At 44.3% G+C, this 23717-nt stretch overlaps 1 protein-coding gene across 4 annotated transcripts; it reads right to left on the reverse strand.

Annotated features, from left to right (window-relative positions):
* Positions 1–1130: 1130 nt before the first annotated feature.
* LOC123515820 (proton-coupled folate transporter-like) lies at positions 1131–20598 on the reverse strand. Of its 4 annotated transcripts, XM_045274680.1 has the most exons (8): positions 20506–20574; positions 20027–20099; positions 8245–9256; positions 7431–7526; positions 4306–4449; positions 4084–4167; positions 3398–3554; positions 1131–3094 (listed from the first exon to the last, which is right to left on the reverse strand). In XM_045274680.1, the coding sequence occupies exons 3-8, from the start codon at positions 9194–9196 to the stop codon at positions 2599–2601; spliced, it is 1929 nt and encodes a 642-aa protein (XP_045130615.1). In that variant the 5' UTR covers positions 9197–9256; positions 20027–20099; positions 20506–20574; the 3' UTR covers positions 1131–2598. The 4 variants fall into 4 exon arrangements, with proteins under 4 accessions (XP_045130615.1, XP_045130614.1, XP_045130613.1 ...); XM_045274679.1 differs by lacking the exon at positions 20027–20099 and having other exon boundaries at positions 20506–20598; XM_045274678.1 differs by lacking the exon at positions 20027–20099 and having other exon boundaries at positions 20497–20532.
* Positions 20599–23717: the final 3119 nt, after the last annotated feature.

Consider the following 23717-nt stretch of genomic DNA (forward strand, 5'->3'; position numbering starts at 1 on the left):
GTATTATTGCTGGTGGCTTAATTTGAACCTCGTAGTGGTGCAAGCAGTGTAGAGCGCTGATGCCCTGAAGCTGGAGAGACAGGACAAGTAGCGGCAGAGCTAAGGACACCACACGGTAGTGCGTATTTAGTGCAGTACCTCTCACCTTTGAAGAAAGGATACAAACATGTGCACACACGCAAGCACGCACTCACTCATACTCACAAACACACACACACACACACACTAATCCACATCCACGTCGTCTCAGGGATTCTTGTGCCACAGAGTAAGTCGAGTGACAAGCGTGGTATTCGTGGGACCAAGGGAACACAGCGACACGCAAATCATGGAGGTCGTTCCACTCCCACCTCCACTCTGACACCTTCCATCAACCATACAGAGGCTTCACATATATCCGTCGGGGAAGACAAGACGAGCTACGATAAGTAGTTGTTGCCGTTACAGAGGTTCTCTCTCTCTCTCTCTCTCTCTCTCTCTCTCTCTCTCTCTCTCTCTCTCTCTCTCTCTCTCTCTCTCTCTCTCTCTCTCTCTCTCTCTCTCTCTCTCTCTCTCCTAGCTACGAATGCAAACTGGTTTTCCTGGGAAAGGTTCGTTGTTTGGGTGGTGACTGATGCGAGGCCATGTTAAGACACTTATTATTTGGAACTACCCGTAAAGGATGGAGGAAGACTGCCCACCACTAGCTGGGTGACGCGGAGGAATGAGATGAATATAGTGACGGAGAGTTTTGAGTGAGTGGGCAAAGGATGGTTGAAGAGTGGCCAGTGATGGCTGGAGAGGGGACAGCATGGGTGGAGATCAGTTTGGTAAAGCAAAAGAAATGGTGTTGTGATGCTGTTATTCCAGGAACAGATAAAACTTACTACGAGGTGGTCTACCTTGCACCAGCTCCGGGACAAGGTAGAGGCGGCATTGAGATATTGCTATTTCCAGAGATACTCACCTGAAACAGAAAGGCATGCACGCACGCGCACGCACGCACGCGCACACACACACACACACACACACACACACTTTCACGGCCTTCACATTGTTACGCCCCGTCTCCTTTCTATAATATGTCTTGTACTTCCTTGATACAAGTCTGATGCAACACTCTTATTCATGGAGGTTAAAAGACAAGAAAACATCTTACGTTTTTTTATTCCTTTTTCTTTAATATTCACCGTCAATACACAGCATAATAACGCGACAACAAAAGCGGCAAAAGTAGTTTTTACAAAGTTTACATGTAGCGATTCACATCACTGACGGAAGACCCACAACCCGTTCTTCCAAGAGTCTGCACTGCGGGTCCTCGTGACGAAACACACATATGAGGTGATGAAGGGTCAGGTCTATGACTAGACTTTGGCGTGGTGGTTTGGTTCAGTCATAGGCGCCAGTCAGCACTCCCGCAGCGGCGAGCGTGCGCAGCCACCAAGAAAGTGCTATTAATGCCTAAAATTAAGGAAATTGGAAGAGGGCACAAACTGAACTAATTCATTCTACTTTCAAATTTAGCTTGCAGCAGCAGCAGCAGCAGCAGCAGCAGCAGCAGGGGCGGCAGCAGGACTTTAATCAGGGAAAATGTAGAACGAGAAAAATAGTGAAAGGTGAGCGAATGACAAAAGATGGTGTTCTAATGTTTCGAACAGCTGAATGGCCACTACTATGCCGCTGAGTAACACACATCCACTGCCATCTGGCAAAAGATAACAAACTCATTCATGAAAATATTACAGTAACTTCATGGTTGTTTTCTGCGTGTTGCTACCTACTATTCTTCAGTCGGCAGCTCCTGCTTGTAAATGCATTACAAATACCATACATATGTATAAAAACATACAATCATTTCCCCACAGGCATAGCAATATTTAGAGATGGACTACTTCCTGCAGGGACAGTTGGCATCTTCGAGACAGCTAAACGCTACCCTCACTACGTAACACATTCTCAACAACTCCATTAGGTTTTTCGTCTCAGAGTTCGAGTACTGATGCTGGAACGACTCAACAGACGTTGCCTTATATGTAGCTAAGATATTAAATAATCTAAAATATTACATTAATCATATACAAAATTCTTAATGAAGAAAAATGTGAAAATATGATTTGTTCATCATCTGCAAAGGTTCTCTGAAGCACTTGTCTGCACATGCAGGCACTTCCAGACTGATCTTATGCCTTATGGGCACACTAATGCTGCTTCACCACTGTTCGGTCTCAACCATTTCTTTTTATTTGTTATGGTTTACAATCAATTAGAACAACGCTTTAATATTCATAACCCTAAACATCTAGGAACGAACTAACGTCATCAACTTTGAATTCGACACCCCACGTTCTACCATGAAAGCTGTCATCACCTCTCTGCCGCACCGATGACAGCGTGAAACCAGTTCACAGTATTCATTATGAGTATGAGGAGCGGGTACTGGCGTACGGGAGCGGTGCTACAACGCACTGCTTCAGGAGAGGCATATCACAGTGTTCTTTGCGGACACCAGCTGACCTAGGGCGCGGCCAGGTATTGTCACTTCGTGATGAGACAACACAGGAGGTCGCTAACTATGTATGCATTTTTTTCTCTTTCTTGCTTTGTTATGAATACATTTCAGGGAGTTCCTGCCTCCGCAGTGCTGGAGCTTTGAGCCGCCACTGCTTCTGAGGGCGAAACACTTGTGTCATCCTCAGAAGTTACGTAGGCAGCGTTGTCAATGCCTGCCGCTTCTTCTCTCTTGAAACTCGAGGGCAACTTCGTTGAGTATTTCTGAGGATTCGTTATTTCGTCTTGGATGCGCTGCCTCTCTACGGCAGACATTTCAGAGACAGTACTGAGAACAGACAGAGTTTGACTCTTACTCGGCTTGAGTATCTTTTTCGTTGCCGAAGGTGTGCCCAGGTGGAAGTTAACGCCAGAGAGAACAATGTTGGTTCGCTGGGCGTCGGCACTGTCCTGATCAGCGAAAGTGTTTGACCTTGGGCGGATGTGGTTATTGAGACGCTCGCTGAAGAACCTCAGTGAAGTAGGCTTTACGGCGTCACAACCTTCAACAGTCGTGAGGTCTTCGATACTGTAGCTGCGCGTAGTGTTGAACACAATGATGAAGCTGCGAAAGGAGAAGGGAGATGGCGTTCAAAGCTTCGTCAAACAATAAAAATCATGGAATGGATTAACTTTTATCTTACACCAAGCACGATAGAAAACATGAAAAAAAACAGCAAAATGAAAATGAGAGATTCGACTATGGAATATATATATATATATATATATATATATATATATATATATATATATATATATATATATATATATATATATATATATATATATATATATATATATCAGTAATGTCACTTTACGAGTCAAGAAAAAAAAGTAGCTAGGCAAAAGAGGTTTGGGGTGCACTTACATAAATATGAGGGTCATGAGAAGGTTAGCTGTAGCGCCGAAGAAGAACTGGGTGCCCGGGAAGTCCTTGACGGTGGCGTGGTAGATGGCGGTATACAGTGAAAAACTGATCATGGGCATAACACCGTCCAGCGCCCCCATGACGGCCGACACCTTGCCTGTCCCGCCACCCGACACCATTAACATCTCCAATATCACTCAATGGTATTGTAAGACATTATCTTCATAAGACAGATTCATCGGAGCCAGTCCGCCACTAAGATTACATCAATGGACAAAAAAAGCGGGTCAAAAAGGCGGAGATAAAAACAAACAAAAATCAGCAGGTAAAGCAAAAAAAGTTCATCATGCGAAAGAGAAACAAAAACTCCATCGAACACCATGAGAAAGCCTGAGGAACCCGCAAGCCATGAGCAGCAGCCACGCAGTCAACAGGCTCGTAACTCAAAGCAGCAAGCAAATGGTCACGAAAAAAACAAAGCCGTTAGCCGTGAAGGGAGTAACCCTGCCGAAGATACAAGGCAAGCAGCCAGCCGTGTGGTCAACAATCAGTCAGGTAAGGATAGCAGTCAGCCATGAGAACAGTTAAGGCAGCTATGCGGGCGGAGGCGGTTTAGAGTAACATGGGTATTCGGCATAAGGGGACAATCACACCACAGGGTACTGACATCTGCACTCAACACTTACCTAGCTCGTCACCGGTGACAAATTTGGAGAGAATGGAGCGGATGGCAATGACACATGAGTTGACGAGGAGGGCTGCGGTGGGAGCTGCAATGGGAACAAACACAACAAGACGTGAGCATAGTATTCATCTCTTCATACTGGTCCTGTGCCTACACGTATCATACAATATACGCGATATATCAATTAGCATTAGGAGCAGATAAAGTAAGTAGTCAGTCTCACCTATCCACACTAAGAATTCAGTGTTTTCTGAGACGAGTCCGTATAAGGTGTAGTCAGCCACGGAGGAGAAGGCGCCCAAAAGAGCAAGGTAGTTGTCGGACATGTTAAAGACTTGTGACAGGAGCGGGACAGCAGCGAGGGAGCCTGATGGGGGAGAGAGAATAGAATATTTAGAGCAAAGACTTGGATTAGAGACGTGTCCGTTTGGGGGATGTGCCAGGATGGGCTCGGCGGCCAGGGAGCCTCGGGGGAAAAGAAGGGTTAGAACAAAGAACTGGTGATGAGACACGTGTCAACAATATGCTCACTCTCCTTCGTTCCTTGCCCTGCCAAAGGGAATGAACTGGTGGTGGTGGTGGTGGTGGTGGTGGTGGTGGTGGTGGTGGTGGTGTGTGTGTGTGTGTGTGTGTGTGTGTGTGAGAGAGTGTGTGTGTGTCAGTGTGTATATATATATATATATATATATATATATATATATATATATATATATATATATATATATATATATATATATATATATATATATATATATATATATATATATATATATATATATATATATATATATATATATATATATATATATATATATATATATATATATATATATATATATATATATATATATATATATATATATATATATATATATATATATATATATATATATATATATATATATATATATATATATATATATATATATATATATATATATATATATATATATATAGACACACACACACACACACACACACACACACACACACACACACACACACACATGTACTGAAATATAGTAAAACAGAATGTGTAAGAAAAAGAAGAGATGGCCGAGGGAAGCTAAGGACCTCATTTCGCTGTAGGGAACAGCGCGAGGTGAACAACCTCTCGTGCAGCTCAGGAGCTCTCTGCTAGAGAACGTATCCTGGAAATTTCCCTTCACTAACGAACAGGCAGGGGGCGAGCCTCACCCACCACTTGTGGCAGGCAAAAAGTTGCAATACTCTTGCAACAAGGCCGAGGTTTGGCAGCAGCGTCTCGCTCAGTCTCTTGGGTCGCATCGACGGTTCTAGATGACCACCGCTATACATCTGTAACATGTCTCCGTTTCTCCGATCAACGACTTTCACGTCGAACCCGCGACCTGATAAAGCTTAAAAGAAAGACCTGCTACTGGAGCAACTCAGGGATGGCAACAGCTACTCGCTACTTGCCGGTCGGGTACACTGATGGCAGGTCCTACACCCCAGACTTCGGGGGCTCCTGGGAACACACACCATCCCAGTTTTGCTGGAAGATCGTTCTCAAGGACACATGCCTGTTGGTTAACTCAGTGTGATACAAATACTGAATAATAGAGAAGACAATATCACTCTTCCAATCAATGGCAGCATAACTATTCTAACAAATAAGTGGAAAAGAATATAAATATTGTTTTATCGAGGTGATAAACTTATAGAATCGCCTTCTGTGGTTCCCTAATCGACGATGGCAGAAGCAATATATTTCTTCAGCCTGGATAAAGGGAGGTAAGAACACCTAGGGTGTCTCCAGGAGTGAGAGGAGCTGCTGGAGCATCCGGGTCACTTACATCGTTAGCGGGACACCAGCCAAGGCGAGGGGAATGGAGGCCGGGGGACAAGAACCCTGATATGGAGGCCATGGATGGGTGGGTTGAGGCTGCAGTAGATGCTGGCCAACCTTTCACCAATAATCTGATCAGTAGCATAGGTTGAATGGATTTTAAATAGGGGAATAAACCTTTCAACGATTGAACATCTGCTGTTCACTAAAAGGTCGCTGTGAGGCGGAACAAGACTCTAATAGTTCTTCCCATGTCTCAGTGAAAATATTTAATAGAAGCAGAACCCCACATAGACTAAGGTAACTTGCCGTCATGATATAAGGTCGAACATACAGAAGCGATGCATCGATGTAGCAGTAAAAGACCACTCAACATGATCGACTGGCCGTCATGATATAACGTCGAACATACAGAAGCGATGCATCGATGTAGCAGTAAAAGACCACTCAACATGATCCAGAGGAGGAATTAAAAGGCCAAACTTTCACATCTCCCTGGCGTGCTGGTATAAAGGAGCTGGTGCAATGTGGAGATGGTATACAAGGAGAAAGCGCACAAAAATCAGTACTCCCTCCCTTATTATGAATGGAATTTTTCCAAGGATGTATTATAAGCGGAGGTGTCAGTATGAGACATCCCTCGCTCGCTGAGGGTGTGGCAGCGCCGCCAGCGCCTGGCAGGGCGGGGCAGGGTTGGCCTGGGAAGAGCCGGGTGCTGAGCGACTTCTATCTGCTTCCGTAACCACGTAAAAACACGCTACGAAAGCCGGCTCAGTCTTCACCACGCACGATTGCCTCCTCCCTCTTCACTTCAAATTCTTATGTTGGCGTCTCAGCAACAAATATCTCTTCACTGTTTCTTCCCCTGCCGCTCCTCCCACCCTACTTATTATTATCATTAGTTACAGCTGCCCTGCCTGCATGTTTCTTTTTTCAGTCTCACTCCTAACCTTTTACGTCGCATCTTCGTATTGTTACGCGCTTTGTTCTGCAGTCATTGTTCATCCTCCCCAGACATGGTATTATAACGAGCAAACAAAAAATGAAATCATGAATGAAATCAATGAATAAATGTAAGAATAAACCACGACAAATTTAATGCAAAGTAATGTCAGAGTTGTCTGGATGTGAGCGGTAAGTTTTTCTGTGACCGGGCTGATGGGACAACAAAAACCCAAATAGTAATCTCACGTTAGGGTCCAGAAGGGAAGTCACGTGATCGTAACAGTTACGCGTGGCATCTTCCCTCAGTGTACCGTTCATTCAGTCTGCAACACCATTCTCGAACCAAGATGAAATGCAAATGTAGTACAAAACAGTTCCTTGCAAACATAACTGACAGAAACTATGAACAATAAAAAAAAAATATAAAAGAAAAGGAAAAAAGAAAAGAAAACATAAGTTGTGTCAGAATGATCGGTGAAAATCTAAGAATCTAACAATCTACGCTGTAAAGTGACAAAAATAGATATAAATAAAAGAATGACAATTGATCAACTTTATATTTTCCAGGGGCTGAAAAAGAGGAAGAAGCTTACCGAGTGCAGCAATGAGGTTCTTGTAGGTGACCCACAGTCCGTAGTCCGTCTCCCTCCAGTCCAGGACCTTGCGGGTGAACAGGTACATGTACGCCCCTGCGAAAAGTTGACGTGTTTTATGTTACTGGAAAAAAACACTGAAACAAAGAGTCTATTTGTAATACAAGAAAAAAATGTAGACAAAAACTGTTCCTATTAAGCACGAGGCGAATGATTTGTTCACTCTTGCCATCCTTGAGTACGAGGAGGACAAGGCATGCGCTGTTACACTCCCCCTTACTCTCCATTCCTTAACTACATAAATTAACACCTATATGTGAGTGGAGAGCGTCGGTTTCTTCCATTGCAACCTTGAACGCGGGATCAGCCGACACTCACTGGGTGCCCACACCCACCCCCTGTCCCCCAACGCTCCATCCAGTCCTCGGCCCACAAGTAATATGAGGCAGCACTTTTCAGCAAGCATATCGCACACCCTGGTGAGCAGCTCATTAACAGCCTCATCAGGCCAAGTGTTCATCTAATCCCAGCTAGTAACCTAATGATTTGTGCATGCTCTCTTGATGGCTGTGTGCCTCTTCGGTTACTGCGGAAGGTCATCCAGAAGCTGCTTATCGAGGACATCCGCCCACCAGTCCCCGCCCCGCCTAAGGCTTCCTCGTCCTCTGCCTTGCCCTGCCCCATCCTCATGTCTTGCTTCAACTTGGGTAGCAACAACTCTGGCAAGGAAACCTTTGGACAAAGCCATAACCGGTTCTACACCCGAGCCTCCATGAATAAAGAGTAAGAAAAAAAAAAAAAAAAAAAAACTTACCTCGTCCCAGCCGGCGAAGAAGATTACACAGAATGAGGAGCAGGATGAAGATCCTCACGAATCCGCCCCTTGGCTTGAAGGTGCAGCGGAAGGAGTCAACGATCCTCTCGTAGTTGAAGAAATCCAAGAACATCTTCCATATGGATATTCTGGTGGGGTCGTCCTCGATCTCACTGGGCTTCTTGAAGGACAGGCGAACTGGTTGTTCTTCTTCGCTCTTTTCGATGCAAGCCTTTGACATCTTATTCTTGGCGAATGGTCCGTGACTCTCGGGCAGGAAGAATAGATAGGTGAGGGAGATGCAGTGCAGCATCACTGAGGTGCCAAAAAGGATTTGGTATCCGCCGTACATGTATATGTATGTTCCAAGTAATGTTCCGATTGGCCCACCCAGGAACCATATGCTATTGGCCAGCCCAACTCTTGTTGTCCGTGACTCCTCTGAAGTCACGTCACTGATGTAAGCATTGGCTGCGGTGAGGAAGGAGACTGTGCCGCCTCCGAGGGAATCCATGAGGGCAGCCACCAGCAGGTATTCTACCGGCCAATGCGTCACCCAGGAATTAATCAAGTAACCTAAGGCCCAGCAGAAGTGCCCTAGAGTGGCTGTGTAGAGAGGAACTTTCCTTCCGTACTTATCACTCCAGGCACCCATGAAGAGGATGAAGAACAAAGGCAGGAAAGCCATTATTATGCCATTGTACATGCCAAATACGCTGAAGTATTGCTGCATAGCAATATTTTCTTCTGGATAGCTGGAAAGGTTGCCACACACTTCCTGTGTTAAGTTGAGATTGACGAGACAAATTTTGTCCATCTGAATATTTTCTACATACACGATCATGATGGAGTAACCCAGGCCGTCCAGCAGCATGACGGGCTCCACAGCCACCACGGAGAAAATGGCCCGCAGCTTGAGCCACAGCGCCCATGCCAGGTTTGGGGGCGACATTGGGCAAGGTCTGGCCTCTCCGTCATCGTCGCCGCGGGAGGGAAGACACTTTAAGCGTTTCTGTTTTGGAGGAGACAAGACACCATATGTAGCCAATTACATCAACATAATTCCTTGATATGTAATCTTAGATAAGAAGATAAACTATCGAACATTCTTGAATATCATCTTATTTGCATAATTAATTCCAAATCATAAAATTATTTATCTTTCTTTCACTTTCAAGGTTGACATTCGATAATGCTAAAAATAATTCTAAATATTGATTTGCAACACGATTTTCCTGGAGCAGATAAATGTAAGCGAAGAAAGAGGCGCACATCACAAGACACGTGCAGCGGCTGGGTCACGTGCGGGGAGGGGAGCGGGAGGAGGGGAGGAAGGCGTGGGTAAACTGAAGTGTGGATGGAAGGTCTTTATACTTTCAACGATCTAAGATAAAAGATAAAAAAAAAAAAAAAACTATCGCAGTGTTGCAGCACTAATACACTTAGCACACTGCAATCTGAATGTACACACGTCAGAGCGTAGGGTGTCCACAGCCTCGCCACGAACCGCCTGCACACACACAGGACACTCCGGGCCGAGGTGTCACGCATCACGCCCTCGCCTCAATCAACATCACCACACAAGTTCGGCATTCACTTCACTTATTGTCAGTATAACGTACTGATGATCACTGGGCCACTGTCTTGTTTCAAGGGGACTGCTGGGAGCAGTAGGGATCGGGAGCGAAAGTGAGGGGCGCGGATGGGCCAGCTGTACACTTCCCCGCGCCAAGGCAAGGCACGGTGACAATCACAGAAAAAAAGTTGCTGTAGGGTAACGTAAGTTATTATGATACTATATACATTTTAAAATCAAACATTTATAAATCGTTCAATTTTAATTAATCCAGGAAAATCATGGCATATCATACATGTCCATGACTGATGATTCTGAAAGGCAAGAGGGAATTAGTGAACAACGGGGAGTGTCGTACAGCAGCGTTAGCGGGAGTCTTCATGACCAGGCACAGGGAGGGAATGATCTTTTTGAGGTGCAGGGCGAAGCTTTAGTAAACCGCGGTAAGAGTGTTACACAGCCAGGTCATCTCCTCCTCCACATGCGCAGACAGCTCGCGCAGATCACCTCATACCGTGCAGCCAGCACTTTCCTCGTCTCTGTATCGTCGAGTTCTCGTCTAAAATCATCGTGCTGTCGACGTTATGCACCTTCTTATTATGCAACAGAACATGCCAACGTTTGCTTGCAGCGCTTGTCAGTACTGGAACAAGCGATAACACGCTGATATTGCTATCGATCAAGAGACCATTGCACATTTCTATTTGGAAGCGACAACTGGAGCACGTAATAATAGTGGCCAATCAGTGCCGTGGTTGGCCCACTGTAGGATGCTAGCAAGAGCCAATCGCTGCCTTAACCACACCCCAAGAATTTTCACGGCCACTTGACCCCCTCCTGCCCCTCCCGCCCGGCCGGCTGCCGCAGCGAGTTCCCAGACGCCTCGGGTACGCCGGGGCAGGCGGGTGGTGGCAGCTCTACTCTCACTTGCGTCACGTGTTGTGCACACGAGAGCAATATTTCGCTCTGAAATCGCGCTTGAAGTTCGTGCTTTGATATTGTTTGTTTTGATACGATGTTAAAAGTTCGTGTCCTGTTGTACTAACATTTGTATCCATTTCGACAGAAACGTTACCATTGTGCTGACTTGAACCTCCCGGGCAAACAGTTTGGCTTGACTGCACGACTGCAAACACTAATCGAGTTAGTTTGCTGAACATGTGTAGTGATAAGTTGTTCCTCTGAGACAAAATTTATGGAAAAATTTTTATAAGCGTCCTATCTTTTTTTTTTTCTCCCTTCGTCAATGGCTGCTGCACTCCCTCAGTGACCTAAGCGAGGAAAGGTGGAACCCAAGACTCAGCTATTCCCTCCGCCACCTCACATTGCCACCAACAGCTTCCTCAAAGCATCGACTTCCACCATGAGTCAGATGTGATTATTGTTTGCTTTGCTTAAAGTCTCTCTCTCTCTCTCTCTCTCTCTCTCTCTCTCGTCAGTGCTTCATGGTTTATTCACCAGTACTTCCTTAAGACACCAGAAAAGTCAACGTTCCTCCCGTCACACGCCCTCCTGTCCTCCTCTCTCAATGCTCTCCTGTCAGTCTTGCTCACAGGTTCAGGTCTGGGCATCACCTCCCTCACTATTTTTTTTTTTCCAACTAAATAGCAAGAAAAAAGAAAAAAAATGGTACATCTTTCATGGCTACATGTTACATTGAATGGCATTACATTATTTAATGATTAAAGAATTACAAATTATAAAAAATGTAACTTAATTGGTTTGAATACAAAGAAACAGACACACAAAGATCACGGATGAGATGTAAAACAAGTCTTAAGATAAAAAAAAAAAAAATCTCAGGTATTGAAAGGCAAGTTTTATATTGTACAGAATGTTTTTGTACATATGTAAGTGAACGAATCAATAAATACTATTTGACGTTACTGTTATGTTTCCTTTCTTACTCAATCTGTGATAGTTCCTTAAAGTTTTTTTTTTAATTTTTTTAAAGGAGTTCGAGCTTCACTTTTGTAATGAAGTTTTCTCTCCCTTTATCTTACGTTACATTATTATTATTATTATTATTATCATTATTATATTTTTAGTTTAACTCGTTACAGTATGTCCAGGGAGGGGAGTGGTCTTGTGTCAAAGTAATTGAAAAGAGAAAGGAAACTAAATGAAAAAAAGAAACTTCTATTGCTACTAATCTTCTACTACTACTACTACTACTACTACTACTACTACTACTACTACTACTACTACTACCACTACAACTAGTAATAGTTATCAAAAATAATAACACATATCGTGTCGCACCATCACTCACGCTTAGCTGAACCTTTACAACATTATAACTTTGCAGGTCATTCTAGCCACTCTCTACATAGCAGATACACAATCATATTGCAATAATTTTCAGGTGCAGTATTTACCATTGTTCAGTTTTAATCTGAAAACATCTTTTCACTGCCAAAAAAATAAGTGACACTGAAAAAGCTGAAACATTAAACATTTCTACTTAAGGAAACAAAAAAATAATGCATTATCAATCTTGCTTTGCACACACATATATACGTACACACAGACACACACACACACACACACACACACACGTCAGAGACTGCAGCAGATCAAACAGTGAATTACACACACACACACACACACACACACACTGAGTGACCAGCAGACAACCTTAGTGAATAACACACACACGTATACACATTACCTGCTAACTACCAACTAACTCCACACAATGCTATGAAAACATTGTGAAACAAGAATGATAAATAATGATTGAAAATATGTGGTAATTTCTATATAAGGCAGACAAAAAGCTTCCACATCTTTGATACCAATATTGAAATCTAACTAGACAGGGGATGGAAGCACACACACTCTCGTGGATATTTAGCACAGCACTGTAGTCCATCAACCTCAGAGGGTACTACGGTGCTAAGTGGGTGTGATAATACGGAATGATTGACCAACATTGACGCTTTCTGCAACTCATCCGCTATTGTCGGGAGCAGTGACCTTACGAGTAGCGTGAGGCCCCTAAAGTCCCATCTCCTCTTCCCTCTGTCTCAGGTTCCTATGGAGACCACGACAAGGCCCCAGGGAGCAGAGTGACCCTTGTGGCGCCGCACTTAACCTTCTTCCCTTCTTTCTTTATATAACTACCCGCTGGTACTTTTTTCCTTTATTTTCTCCTTGCTTGTACATGTTTCCTCCTTCCTTCTTGCTCCCTCTTGCTTGCTCACATACATGTACTTCTTACTCTTCCTGTCTACACACACACACACACACAGAGAGAGAGAGAGAGAGAGAGAGAGAGAGAGAGAGAGAGAGAGAGAGAGAGAGAGAGAGAGAGAGAGAGAGAGAGAGAGAGAGAGAGAGAGAGAGAGAGAGAGAGAGAGAGAGAGAGAGAGAGAGAGAGAGAGAGAGAGAGAGAGAGAGAGAGAGAGAGGGTGGGAGAGAAGAAAAAAAAAAGAAGAAAAAAAAAAAAAAAACTGAAAATGGGATGGATGGCTCCAGTCCCTCTCTCTTTATCTCCAGAGCTCGGCAAGACAGAGACTCTAACTGTTCCATGGTTTTAAACGGAACTAAGAATGTTTCCTTGACTTGACTTTCACAACGCCCCGCCCCGCCCAGCGCCCCCACACCATACCCGCAGCAACAAGAGTAGTGGCAACACGCAACACTTGGGAGAGAGTAAGATGGCGTGATGCGGTGAGCGAGGGCGAGGGCGAGGGCGAGGGCGAGGGCGAGGGCGGGTCAGGGGAATTCCCGTGCCAGCAAGCCAGACGTCCCAAACCGGTTCTGCAAAACTCTTGGCTAACATTTCTCTGAACTTGCGTTTAAAAGAATTTGCTGGGATCGTCTTCCAAGGCTTTCTTTTTTGTTTTCTACTAACGAAAAGTGTGTGATATACTTCCTCGCGTCCATGCAAATATAGTTTTTTTTTCTCTTTTCGTCTGTTGTGCATGTCTTTAGTGGAATGGTTATACAACGCTCTCACGTGAGGGAGCAGGGGACGTTTGAAGGTGACCAGAACACGAGAGATGCTCCTCTACCCTGCAACTTCTCCCCAAAGATGGAGAGCCGCCAACGTCACTCACTCCGATGTTGCCATTCGCATCTTGCCCAACTCGTGGTCCTGCCTCTTCAAGTATTTACTTTTCAACACAGCTCACGTTCTCGGTCCGCCTCCAGTATTTTAGAGAATAAACGAAATGGTAGGAATAGAATGATACAGATCTTCCTTCCTCAGTCTGCTGATCTCAAGATAGCTGCTGCCAGGGTCGCTCTTTAAGCTTACTGAGGCACACGGTACATACGATGCTGTACTTTACAACAAGACGATGCTGCTCATAAACAAACACTTGGCAGCCTCCAGGTCTGTGCTCGCATTGGCACACCACGTTTCTCATCTCACCAATACTTATTGCCATATAAATAACAATTAAATAAATAAATAAATAAATAAATAAATAAATAAATAAATAAATAAATATATATATATATATATATATATATATATATATATATATATATATTTATTTATTTGTTTTTTTACTTCGTTTAATATTAAATAATTAACTTTCTTTGAAGAGAAAGCTAATTATCTCTTTTTTGCGTAATCAATTACATAATTATGTCATACAGGTTGTCCCGTGTTGCCTCTTCTTTTTGTGGTAAGGTCAGAGAGAGGAAGGAACCTGTTAGCATTGGTCGCTGCCAAGATATATCGGCGGGACACACTCTACGGGGGTGTTCTGGCTGGTTTTCTCAACATACACAGGTACTCTGCAATGTCTTGAGTCACGCCGGCTGGTGCTAACGAGTCATGGCCTAAAGACTCAACACTCATTGACATCAACATTAGCTTTTCTGTTTATCCAACTCATTTAGTAAAAAAATTCTTTAAATTCTACTTTTGTATGTTATTAGATGGCTGTGATAATAGACTTAAGTACAGTCCTATTAATCCACTGGTATTTGGTATAATAGCCAGTGTGAGATAATTACTATATAGACAAGACAGATTGTATATAATTATCTGTAATGACATATGATTGAAATAACTGTTATATAATACATACAAGTATTAATGGCCGCACTTTGAGATGACAATTATACACACACATTATTACGTACGTTTACCACCAGTGGCTGGAGTCTGCATGAATCTAATTACACACATACACAACTTTAATTTACTCACGGAAAAAAAAGTTACTGCCAGATAAACATACCGTTAACATTACTTATAAACAGCATGAACTCAAGAACAAGACCTTGTCGGGCATCAGCCAGCTAGTCTCCTCCAGACCCTTACCCTGAGCCACCCATGACTCACTCCTGTAGGTGGGAAACGCTACTGGCGAGAGAGTTTTGTACGTTAATCTTTGGTTCTGTTTCTCTGAGTACTAATAAACGTGTGAAACTTTGTCCATCAAATGTTGCCTGACAGTTATAACTCGAGGTTACTTGTCAAGTTACATCATTAACCCCTTGTGTATATCATGGTGTGTTTCCATATTTATTCTGCCTACTATTTGGTGATTTTATACAGCTTCAGAAACTTATGTGGGGAGTAAAATAATGAAGACTGTAGCCATTAATCTTCTGACCACCATAAATATTCACTAATTTTAATAAAATGGTCCAATCGTATACAAATCTCAAAGCAAAAATGTGTCCCAGTATTGAAGCTTTAATGAACGCTACTGTGAACGCCTGACGTGAGGGCCACTGCCACTTTTGACATGTTAGGCGTCTTGTGGAAATACACCCGTAACTCCCTCATCCAGCACCCGCCGTCTTTTTTTCTTCCGTGCTTGCCTCACTCTCGGCCTCACGCTAGCGGAACAAACACCACTTATCCGTTTCAATGACATTCCACGCTTCCTCTCCCTTCACTTATCTCGCCGTGGGCTTAAATTTCCATATTATCCCTTTATTTGTACGTATTCAGAAACACCTTCCCTTCTCAACTACGACAATATTACAAGGCCACAGCAGGGTTTTCAAGACAGTTTCTCCTTTAAATAAACTAGAAATCGTGCCACACTATCACCAAAACCATAAGAAATACGAATATCTACACCTGGAGCCCTTGGAAAGCAGTGATGGTGAGAGAGCAAAGCGTTTATGACTACGGACCAAAGAGCCACAAGCAGAGTCCTCTTCAACACAGTGCCACTTAAGATCACTGGACGCACTTATCCTCTTCTAGTTTTTCACAGTTCGTGCAAATTAGTTAGTCTTATTCTTGCCAACAGGTTTCCACTTATTATCTTTCACTTAACCGTGTGTGTGTGTGTGTGTGTGTGTGTGTGTGTGTGTGTGTGTGTGTGTGTGTGTGTGTGTGTGTGTGTGTGTGTTTCACTGTTTGATCTGCTGCAGCCAGACGTTACCCTACGGAACGAGCTCAAGAGCTCATTATTTCCGATCTTCGGATAGGCCTGAGACCAGGCACACACCACACACCGGGACAACAAGGTCACAACTCCTCGATTTACATCCCGTACTTACTGCTAGGTGAACAGGGGCTACACATGAAAGGAGACACACCCAAATATCTCCACCCGGCCGGGGAATCGAACCCCGGTCCTCTGGCTTGTGAAGCCAGCGCTCTAACCACTGAGCTATCGGGTGTGTGTGTGTGTGTGTGTGTGTGTGTGTGTGTGTGTGTGTGTGTGTGTGTGTGTGTGTGTGTGTGTGTGTGTAAGCAGGAAGTCTGCTGTAAGTTTAAGTGCAAGTAAGCCGGGGAAGGGAAGTAGAAGGGAGGAGGCAACATGAATAATGAGTACAGACAGGAAGGTGTGCATGACATTACTTTGTCTGTGTGTGTGTGTGTGTGTGTGTGTGTGTGTGTGTGTGTGTGTGTGTGTGTGTGTGTGTGTGTGTGTGTGTGTGTGTGTGTGTGTTATGAAAGCCTCTTCCACAACAGATCAATTACAAACGTCTTCAGATACAACGCCGGCAGTGGCTAGTCATCTCTGTTTACCGCGGTGACTCAAGTGTTGAAGCAGACTGTTAGCTCAATTAAAGGCTACGTGCTGGAAACGAAACAAAACCCACCGACGCAAAGTACTGACAACAGACCACTCGTTCCTCTACCTAACAATAACATCAAATTTGCGAGGAAGAAAAGGGTACGATTGATTATTTACATAGTTCTCAAATTAACTCGCGTAAATCATCTAGCGGGTAATGCCCAATATAAGAAAAACATATGGAGTTGCAAAGGAGATGAGAAAAAAGAGGTACAGTATAATTCAGATGCATTATTGTCCCGCAAGAAGAAGGAGGAGGAGGAGGAGAAAAAAAAAAGTAAGGTGAACTACGAATCAGAGAGAGAGAGAGAGAGAGGCTTTTGCCCTTTCGTCTGACATTTCTTTCTCTCTTGCACACACACACACACACACACATACACACACAGACATACAAGTCCATGCACGCATTCAACAGTAAGACTTTAATTTGTCTATATACACTGCAACTCACTCTCTCTCTCTCTCTCTCTCTCTCACTGTACTCTTCCCTCCATCCCGGCGTCCCATCTTTCTCTCTGTAACCTTTCCTTCCCTCTCTTCCCATGGTCCATCCCTTCCCAGCCACCTCGGCGTCAGGGTCGCGGAGTGCACGTGTGGGCAGGAACAGGAAAGCGGCGGGTAAGCATCTGCGTTGGGTACTACGCGTTGGCATTGAAAGGTTGGGTGTTGGCAACAGGACACTACATGGAGATCTATAAGGAATCGGGAACGGGAAGGGCTAGCACAGCAATTGACAGGTATAAAATTAGCGGCTAGAAGGTGAAGCTGAAAGGAAAATCTGGTTATTGGTCAGACGCGGTAGTATTCCAGTCGCCAATAGGACAGTAGAAGTAGCAAGGAAGGGAGAAGGCAAGGCAATAGAGAAGAAAAGCGAGAGGTGAGGGAGTAGCACTGAGAGAGCGGTAATGTGCTCTGGAACAGGAAGCGTGTGGGAGAGGCGAGGGCGGGGGAGGGTTTTGGGGGATGGATGTAATAGGGTTTTTGTACGCTATCATGGAGTGACTCTTTAAAATCTGGAGCGTTGGACTGTGAGATGAGTGGGAGGGATAGAGGAAGGATGAGTTTTTTGTCAAGAAACACGGGGAGACACAGAGAAGAGGAGCAAGAAAGTCGGGAAACTGTTAGGAGTACGTTTTTTTGTTCACTTCACCTTCCTTTCCACTTGCAATACTCTTCCTTCTCCTCCTCCTCCTCCTCCTCCTCCTCCTCCTCCTCCTCCTCCTCCTCCTCTTTCCCTTTCCTTTCCTCTTGTGTATCGAGTTTGATCCTGAATCATCCTCACACCTTATGATGTAACCCTCTCTTTTTTTGCAACGTGGGTTTATTTTTTTTTTCAGTCCTCTACAGTTACATAAAGGATAATCTATCTAATAGAACTTGATCCTAATATTTTTATGCCTATCTTAGTGTGTGCCTTATCCATCCTCTGTCTGTCTGTTTGTCTGTTTATCTCTCTCTCTCTCTCTCTCTCTCTCTCTCTCTCTAGCTAGTCCTTGGAACATCCCCGAAGGCCAAAAAAATATTACGTCACCCATAATTATTTCTATCTCATCCTATTCTTTACTTTTATTCTTACCTTTCGTCTTATCTTTTCCTCTTCCTCTTTCTCATATTTAACACATGACTTATGTTTCGTCCTTCACAAGCGTTCTCGTGCATTGCATACATAGCTACGATATACAAAACTACAACATAAAAGGGAGAAAAAAAATAAGTACAACATTTAAGATAAGGATATGTCTCATTGCATAATATTCTTGCCATCAATCCCTTCCTGCTTCTCCGCATTCCTTGCTACGTGTTGCCTGACCACAGCCACCACCAGCCTTGCCTTGCTCAGGAAAGAGAATACCCATCTCGACTTGGCAAAAACATTGGGTGTGTCTCGAACGACTGACTGCCTTTCCTCCAGTGAGCCAGTCACCTAAGCAAGGTGTGGTGACTACTAGCAACCCTGTCTGTCTGTCTGGCTGGCTGGCTCTGTCTGTCTGTTTGTCTATCTCTGTCTGTAAGTCTCTCTCTCTCTCTCTGAGCGCTGAGACTAAGGTTTTTTTTCTCTACGAGCACAGCAATCTAACTACAAACAAATCTACATTTTCAACTCTCAAGAGCAAGTTTCATGAAAGCAAGACGTGACGGTCATGCAAAGAGTGGGGCAGGCTTTGTTGTTCTAAATTCAACTCATACATATGCACTGACCCCATATTGTCTGGAACATTTGCATTAATGAATTACTACAAACAAACTTTTGCCGTCTTAAAACAACATGGCTTCCTCCTCCTCCTCCTCCCAGCACATGCATTTACTAAACACCGCAGTGCCCCAGTCCCTCCTTCCAGTCAATTTACACACTGCCTAACCGTCTGACTTCTTTCCTTCTTGTCATTCTCCAACACAAAGGACGAGTCGCAAGTTGATGCAAGCGTGCGTGGAACGATTATTAAGTTGTCTTTATTTCAGCAACTCAATCGATTCAGGTGTGTGTGTGTGTGTGTGTGTGTGTGTGTGTGTGTGTGTGTGTGTGTGTGTGTGTGTGTGTGTGTGTGTGTGTGTGTGTGTGTGTGTGTGTGTGTGTGTGTCTCAGGTTATGGTAGAAGTTTACAAGGACTGGTTTTCGCTTTTTTCTCCTCTAATGTTCTTTCATTTCTCTTTTCCCACACTTAAAGAAAACAGGAATGGTGTCGCTTTGTAAAATGATAACACTCAAAGCAATTGTGGAGGCACAAATGGGAGTATAATATCTAATTTCGCTCCTATGTCAACCATAGAAATTGCAGCTCTCTCTCTCTCTCTCTCTCTCTCTCTCTCTCTCTCTCTCTCTCTCTCTCTATTCACATTTTTTAACGAAACAAATAAATTTTTCATCTTTCCTTTCTGTTCCCACGTTCGACGAGGACACCGCAATGTTTTTTTCCATTTTTGTTTTTAGAAAGACACGATCGAGAAAGGCTGAAAACACGTTTGGGAGGAACGTGAAGGGTAAATATATTTTCCTTTAATTTGTTGCCGTCTGGACCACGCATTTCTTTCCAATATCATTCAATTGAAACTCTGTTTTATCGCCACAGATATCAATACTGGACAAACACTGAAGGAGTAAATCGGGCGAGCAGTAAACAGGATGAGACTTAAGATGCACGGAGCAAAAAATTCTGGACATAATGAACGGGAGGGAAAAAGTGAAGGACGTAAGACCTACCTGGTGGGGCTCGAGGAGGGGCCAAGGGTTTCTTTCCTTCACACACCAGGCAACGTGAGGTGTCCAGCCGCTCCTGAGCCCCGATTGTCGCGTGGTGAAGTTAAGAAAAATAAAAAAAGAATAGATAAAAATATATAGATAAATAAAATAAAATGACAAAAAAAAAAAAAAAAAAAAAAATGAATCAAGAAAATAAGTAAGAGCAGCACGAGATTAATAATATAATTTCCTTACAACACTGGTGTAATCTTGTTCTGGGTATTGTTTCTGTGTGTCACGTAAGCACGTACAAAGAATACGGGAAAAACGATTCATATAGCCCGCCGTTGCCACTTTCCACCCTCATACTCGTACTAATCCATGTGAATGTACGAAACAGCAGCTTAATCGCTGCTAACCTTAATGTATCCAATAACTGGCGGCCACACTGACATCTTTTGCATCGTTACAATAAAGACGCACGTTCTTACGCAAGTTACCTCTGGCTTCATAGCGCAATGAGTTTACCGCGAGCAAGCACCTCCGCCACCAGGCACGTCTCCCGGATACACTGAGCGAGGAAAGGGCCGAGGACGCGTTTTATACTGACTCAAATCCTGGTTACTGCAGGGACGCGTATACCGGTAAATGGTCTGCGTTACTCCTCTTCACCTCTCTTTTAGTTACACACTTCCTCCCTCCCTCCTTGTTAAGGCGAGACCAACGTCCGGGCCCTCCCCTCCTCAGTCGTTACCTGTCGCGCCGGGCCCAAAATCTCTTTCCCGATCTTCACCTGCAGCCTCGTGTTGTTCTGAGTGCTGACGTCTTTGACACAAAAAACTTGTCCGTATGAACAATATAGAAAGCTGGTAAAAAAAGGAAGAAGGGGAGGATTATTTCTGCCGAGTAATCTTCTTCATTATTGTGTATAGTCTCTCTATTCTAGCGGCGGGCATCACGAGACCCATGCCAGACACCTCAGTGAGAGCCACCACCATTACTCTATTATAACCACCTGTAGCTGTGTAGTTATTTGTGTTATAAAAGGGTGATCAGACATTATTCTTCTTTCCCTCTACAATTTACCTTCTATACTTGGTTTGTATGACCTTAACACATTATATGTATACATGTCAAATATGTTCACGAGTTTTGTAGTATATATTGACTTTCACGGCGGGACACCTGTAACCCCAATGTCAGGACTGCTATCTGTGTACGGACGCCAGTGAAATCAGTTACTTCTTCCTCTTCCTAGTCCGTGAAGGAAATCTTCCTCTTCCTCTATCATTATCATCACCAACCTCTACGATGCACATAATTCAGCGATATGTGTAGCACAATTCACGGCCAGTGTCATTACTTGACTCTGGGAGGGAAGTGAGGAGTCACGATTAGCGATTATAACGTGAGCCTTTCTCTTCCTATCTAAATCATACACTAGGTCGAGAGAGAGAGAGAGAGAGAGAGAGAGAGAGAGAGAGAGAGAGAGAGAGAGAGAGAGAGAGAGAGAGAGAGAGAGAGAGAGAGAGAGAGAGAGAGAGAGAGAGAGAGAGAGAGAGAGAAAAATACTATACAAAACAGGCACAAACAGCCACAAGAGGAAAACATCAATGACCATCATCGTTATAAAAAAAAAAGAAAAAAAAAATCAAGTTCACTGCTCTTAGCTTTCCTTTCGTTACTATTTGGTCGTTGCCCCTACCCGTCCCTCCTCCACAACCCACATATTCCTCCCCAGCCATCGCCTCTCAGACTCAGCAAGCTCCCCTCTGCTCGTGAGGCTCAGGGGTCACGACGCACTGACGAGGATGCGAGATAACGGACAGCAAGCCTCGCTCCTTCAACTCTCACTTCCCAATACGTTTTGCGAGGTTACGCAACGCCTGGCGATACCATGCAGCAATGTTTCGCCGCCTCGGGGTGGTGACAAGCAGGTGACGAGCACAAGGTCACGGTGCGCCTCTAGGTGAGGACGGTATTGGTACAAGAGGCAGGCGGCCTGAGGAAGCCAGGGGTTGTAGGCCAAGCAAAGGAAGCCAGTTTTATAGCCAGGCGCAAACCACTTCCTCGGTCTCACAGCGGTGGTCGCTACGGCGTGGGAGGAGCCCCACCTGAAGGACACGCCGACTACCTGTTTGCTGGCGTTAGAGCTCGCACGCACGCACGTGAAAACAAACAAACAAAAAAAAAATACACAAACACACACACACGAGCTCACGAACACACACACCCGGTAGCTCAGTGGTTAGAGCGCTGGCTTCACAAGCTAGAGGACCGGGGTTCGATTCCCCGGCCGGGTGGAGATATTTGGGTGTGTCTCCTTTCACGTGTAGCCCCTGTTCACCTAGCAGTGAGTAGGTTCGGGATGTAAATCGAGGAGTTGTGACCTTGCTGTCCCGGTGTGTGGTGTGTGCCTGGTCTCAGGCCTATCCGAAGATCGGAAATAATGAGCTCTGAGCTCGTTCCGTAGGGTAACGTCTGGCTGTCTCGTCAGAGACTGCAGCAGATCAAACAGTGAAACACACACACACACACAAAGCCTTGTAGAGATCTGTGGGCCCTTGGACGGCAACGTACGGCCTTAGCCACAGCATACGCGTGGGGGAACACATACACACAGGCATGCACGCGCAGGCATTAATGCACATGCACTAACGTATGTGCGTGCGCGAGGCGCACAAACAAACACAATCACAAACACACACACACACACACACACATACACATGCACACACACATACATACATACACACACACACACACACACACACACACACACACACACACACACACACACACACTTCTCTTTCATTAGATGATGATTACGATGATGATGATGATGATGATGATGATAATGATGATTATTATTACTATTATAATAATAATAATAATAATAATAATAATATTATTATTACAATTATCATCATTATTATTACTATTATCATTATCTTCATCATCATCATCATTAGTAATCATCATAATCATCATTTTCACTTCACCACTCATCATCGCAGAGGATCAGTGGTACAGGTGTTGTCGCGCTGGACTCGCATCTCTGGACGGACTCTTAGACTGGAAAGAAACAAGAGTGTCTTCTTTCACACTATAATACACCTTGCTAGCCGAGCAGAGAAAACTGTGAACAGAATGTCAAGCGATGAATTGCGGTCTTGCATTTGTTTACTAGGTTTTGAGTGAGAGAGAGAGAGAGAGAGAGAGAGAGAGAGAGAGAGAGAGAGAGAGAGAGAGAGAGAGAGAGAGAGAGAGAGAGAGAGAGAGAAATTCAAGCGGTTTTGTGGTTAGCCAGTCAAGAAGTGGTTAGCACATCTGTTCACCAATCATAGTCTGTTCCTGGTTTGAACATTCCGCCCAATTCAATTAATGAAGTCTTGTCTCCTTAATTAAACGCTGTACCCTTGCTTACTGAGACAACAGGCGTGGGAGGTAGGCCGAGAAGTCGCGACCTTGCAACCTGACACGAACAATCTTCCCCGCCTGAATGTGTATGCACTGTTGCAGCGACGGAAGGCCACCAGTATTGCCTGTGTGTGTAATTCACCTTGATCGTCTGCTGGTCACCCATCCAGTTTTTCCCATTACGGAGCGAGGTCAGAGCTCATAGACCGATCTTCGGGAAGGACTGAGACCACATCAACACACAACACACCGGGAAAGCGAGGCCACAACCCCTCGAGTTACATCCCGTACC

The sequence above is a fragment of the Portunus trituberculatus genome, chromosome 40, assembly GCF_017591435.1.
Source record: "Portunus trituberculatus isolate SZX2019 chromosome 40, ASM1759143v1, whole genome shotgun sequence".
In the NCBI taxonomy this organism is placed as follows: domain Eukaryota; kingdom Metazoa; phylum Arthropoda; class Malacostraca; order Decapoda; family Portunidae; genus Portunus; species Portunus trituberculatus.

Bases quoted from the DNA above. Each gene is read 5' to 3' on its own strand.
- LOC123515820 (XM_045274677.1), bottom strand. From the start codon at position 10,202: ATGAAGACTCCCGCTAACGCTGCT. The intron at 3,555-4,083 runs GTAAGTGTTGAG...GTGGCGGGACAG, and splicing joins TGTCACCGGTGACGAGCTAG to GCAAGGTGTCGGCCGTCATG. The intron at 3,095-3,397 runs GTAAGTGCACCC...CTCCTTTCGCAG, and splicing joins CTCATGACCCTCATATTTAT to CTTCATCATTGTGTTCAACA.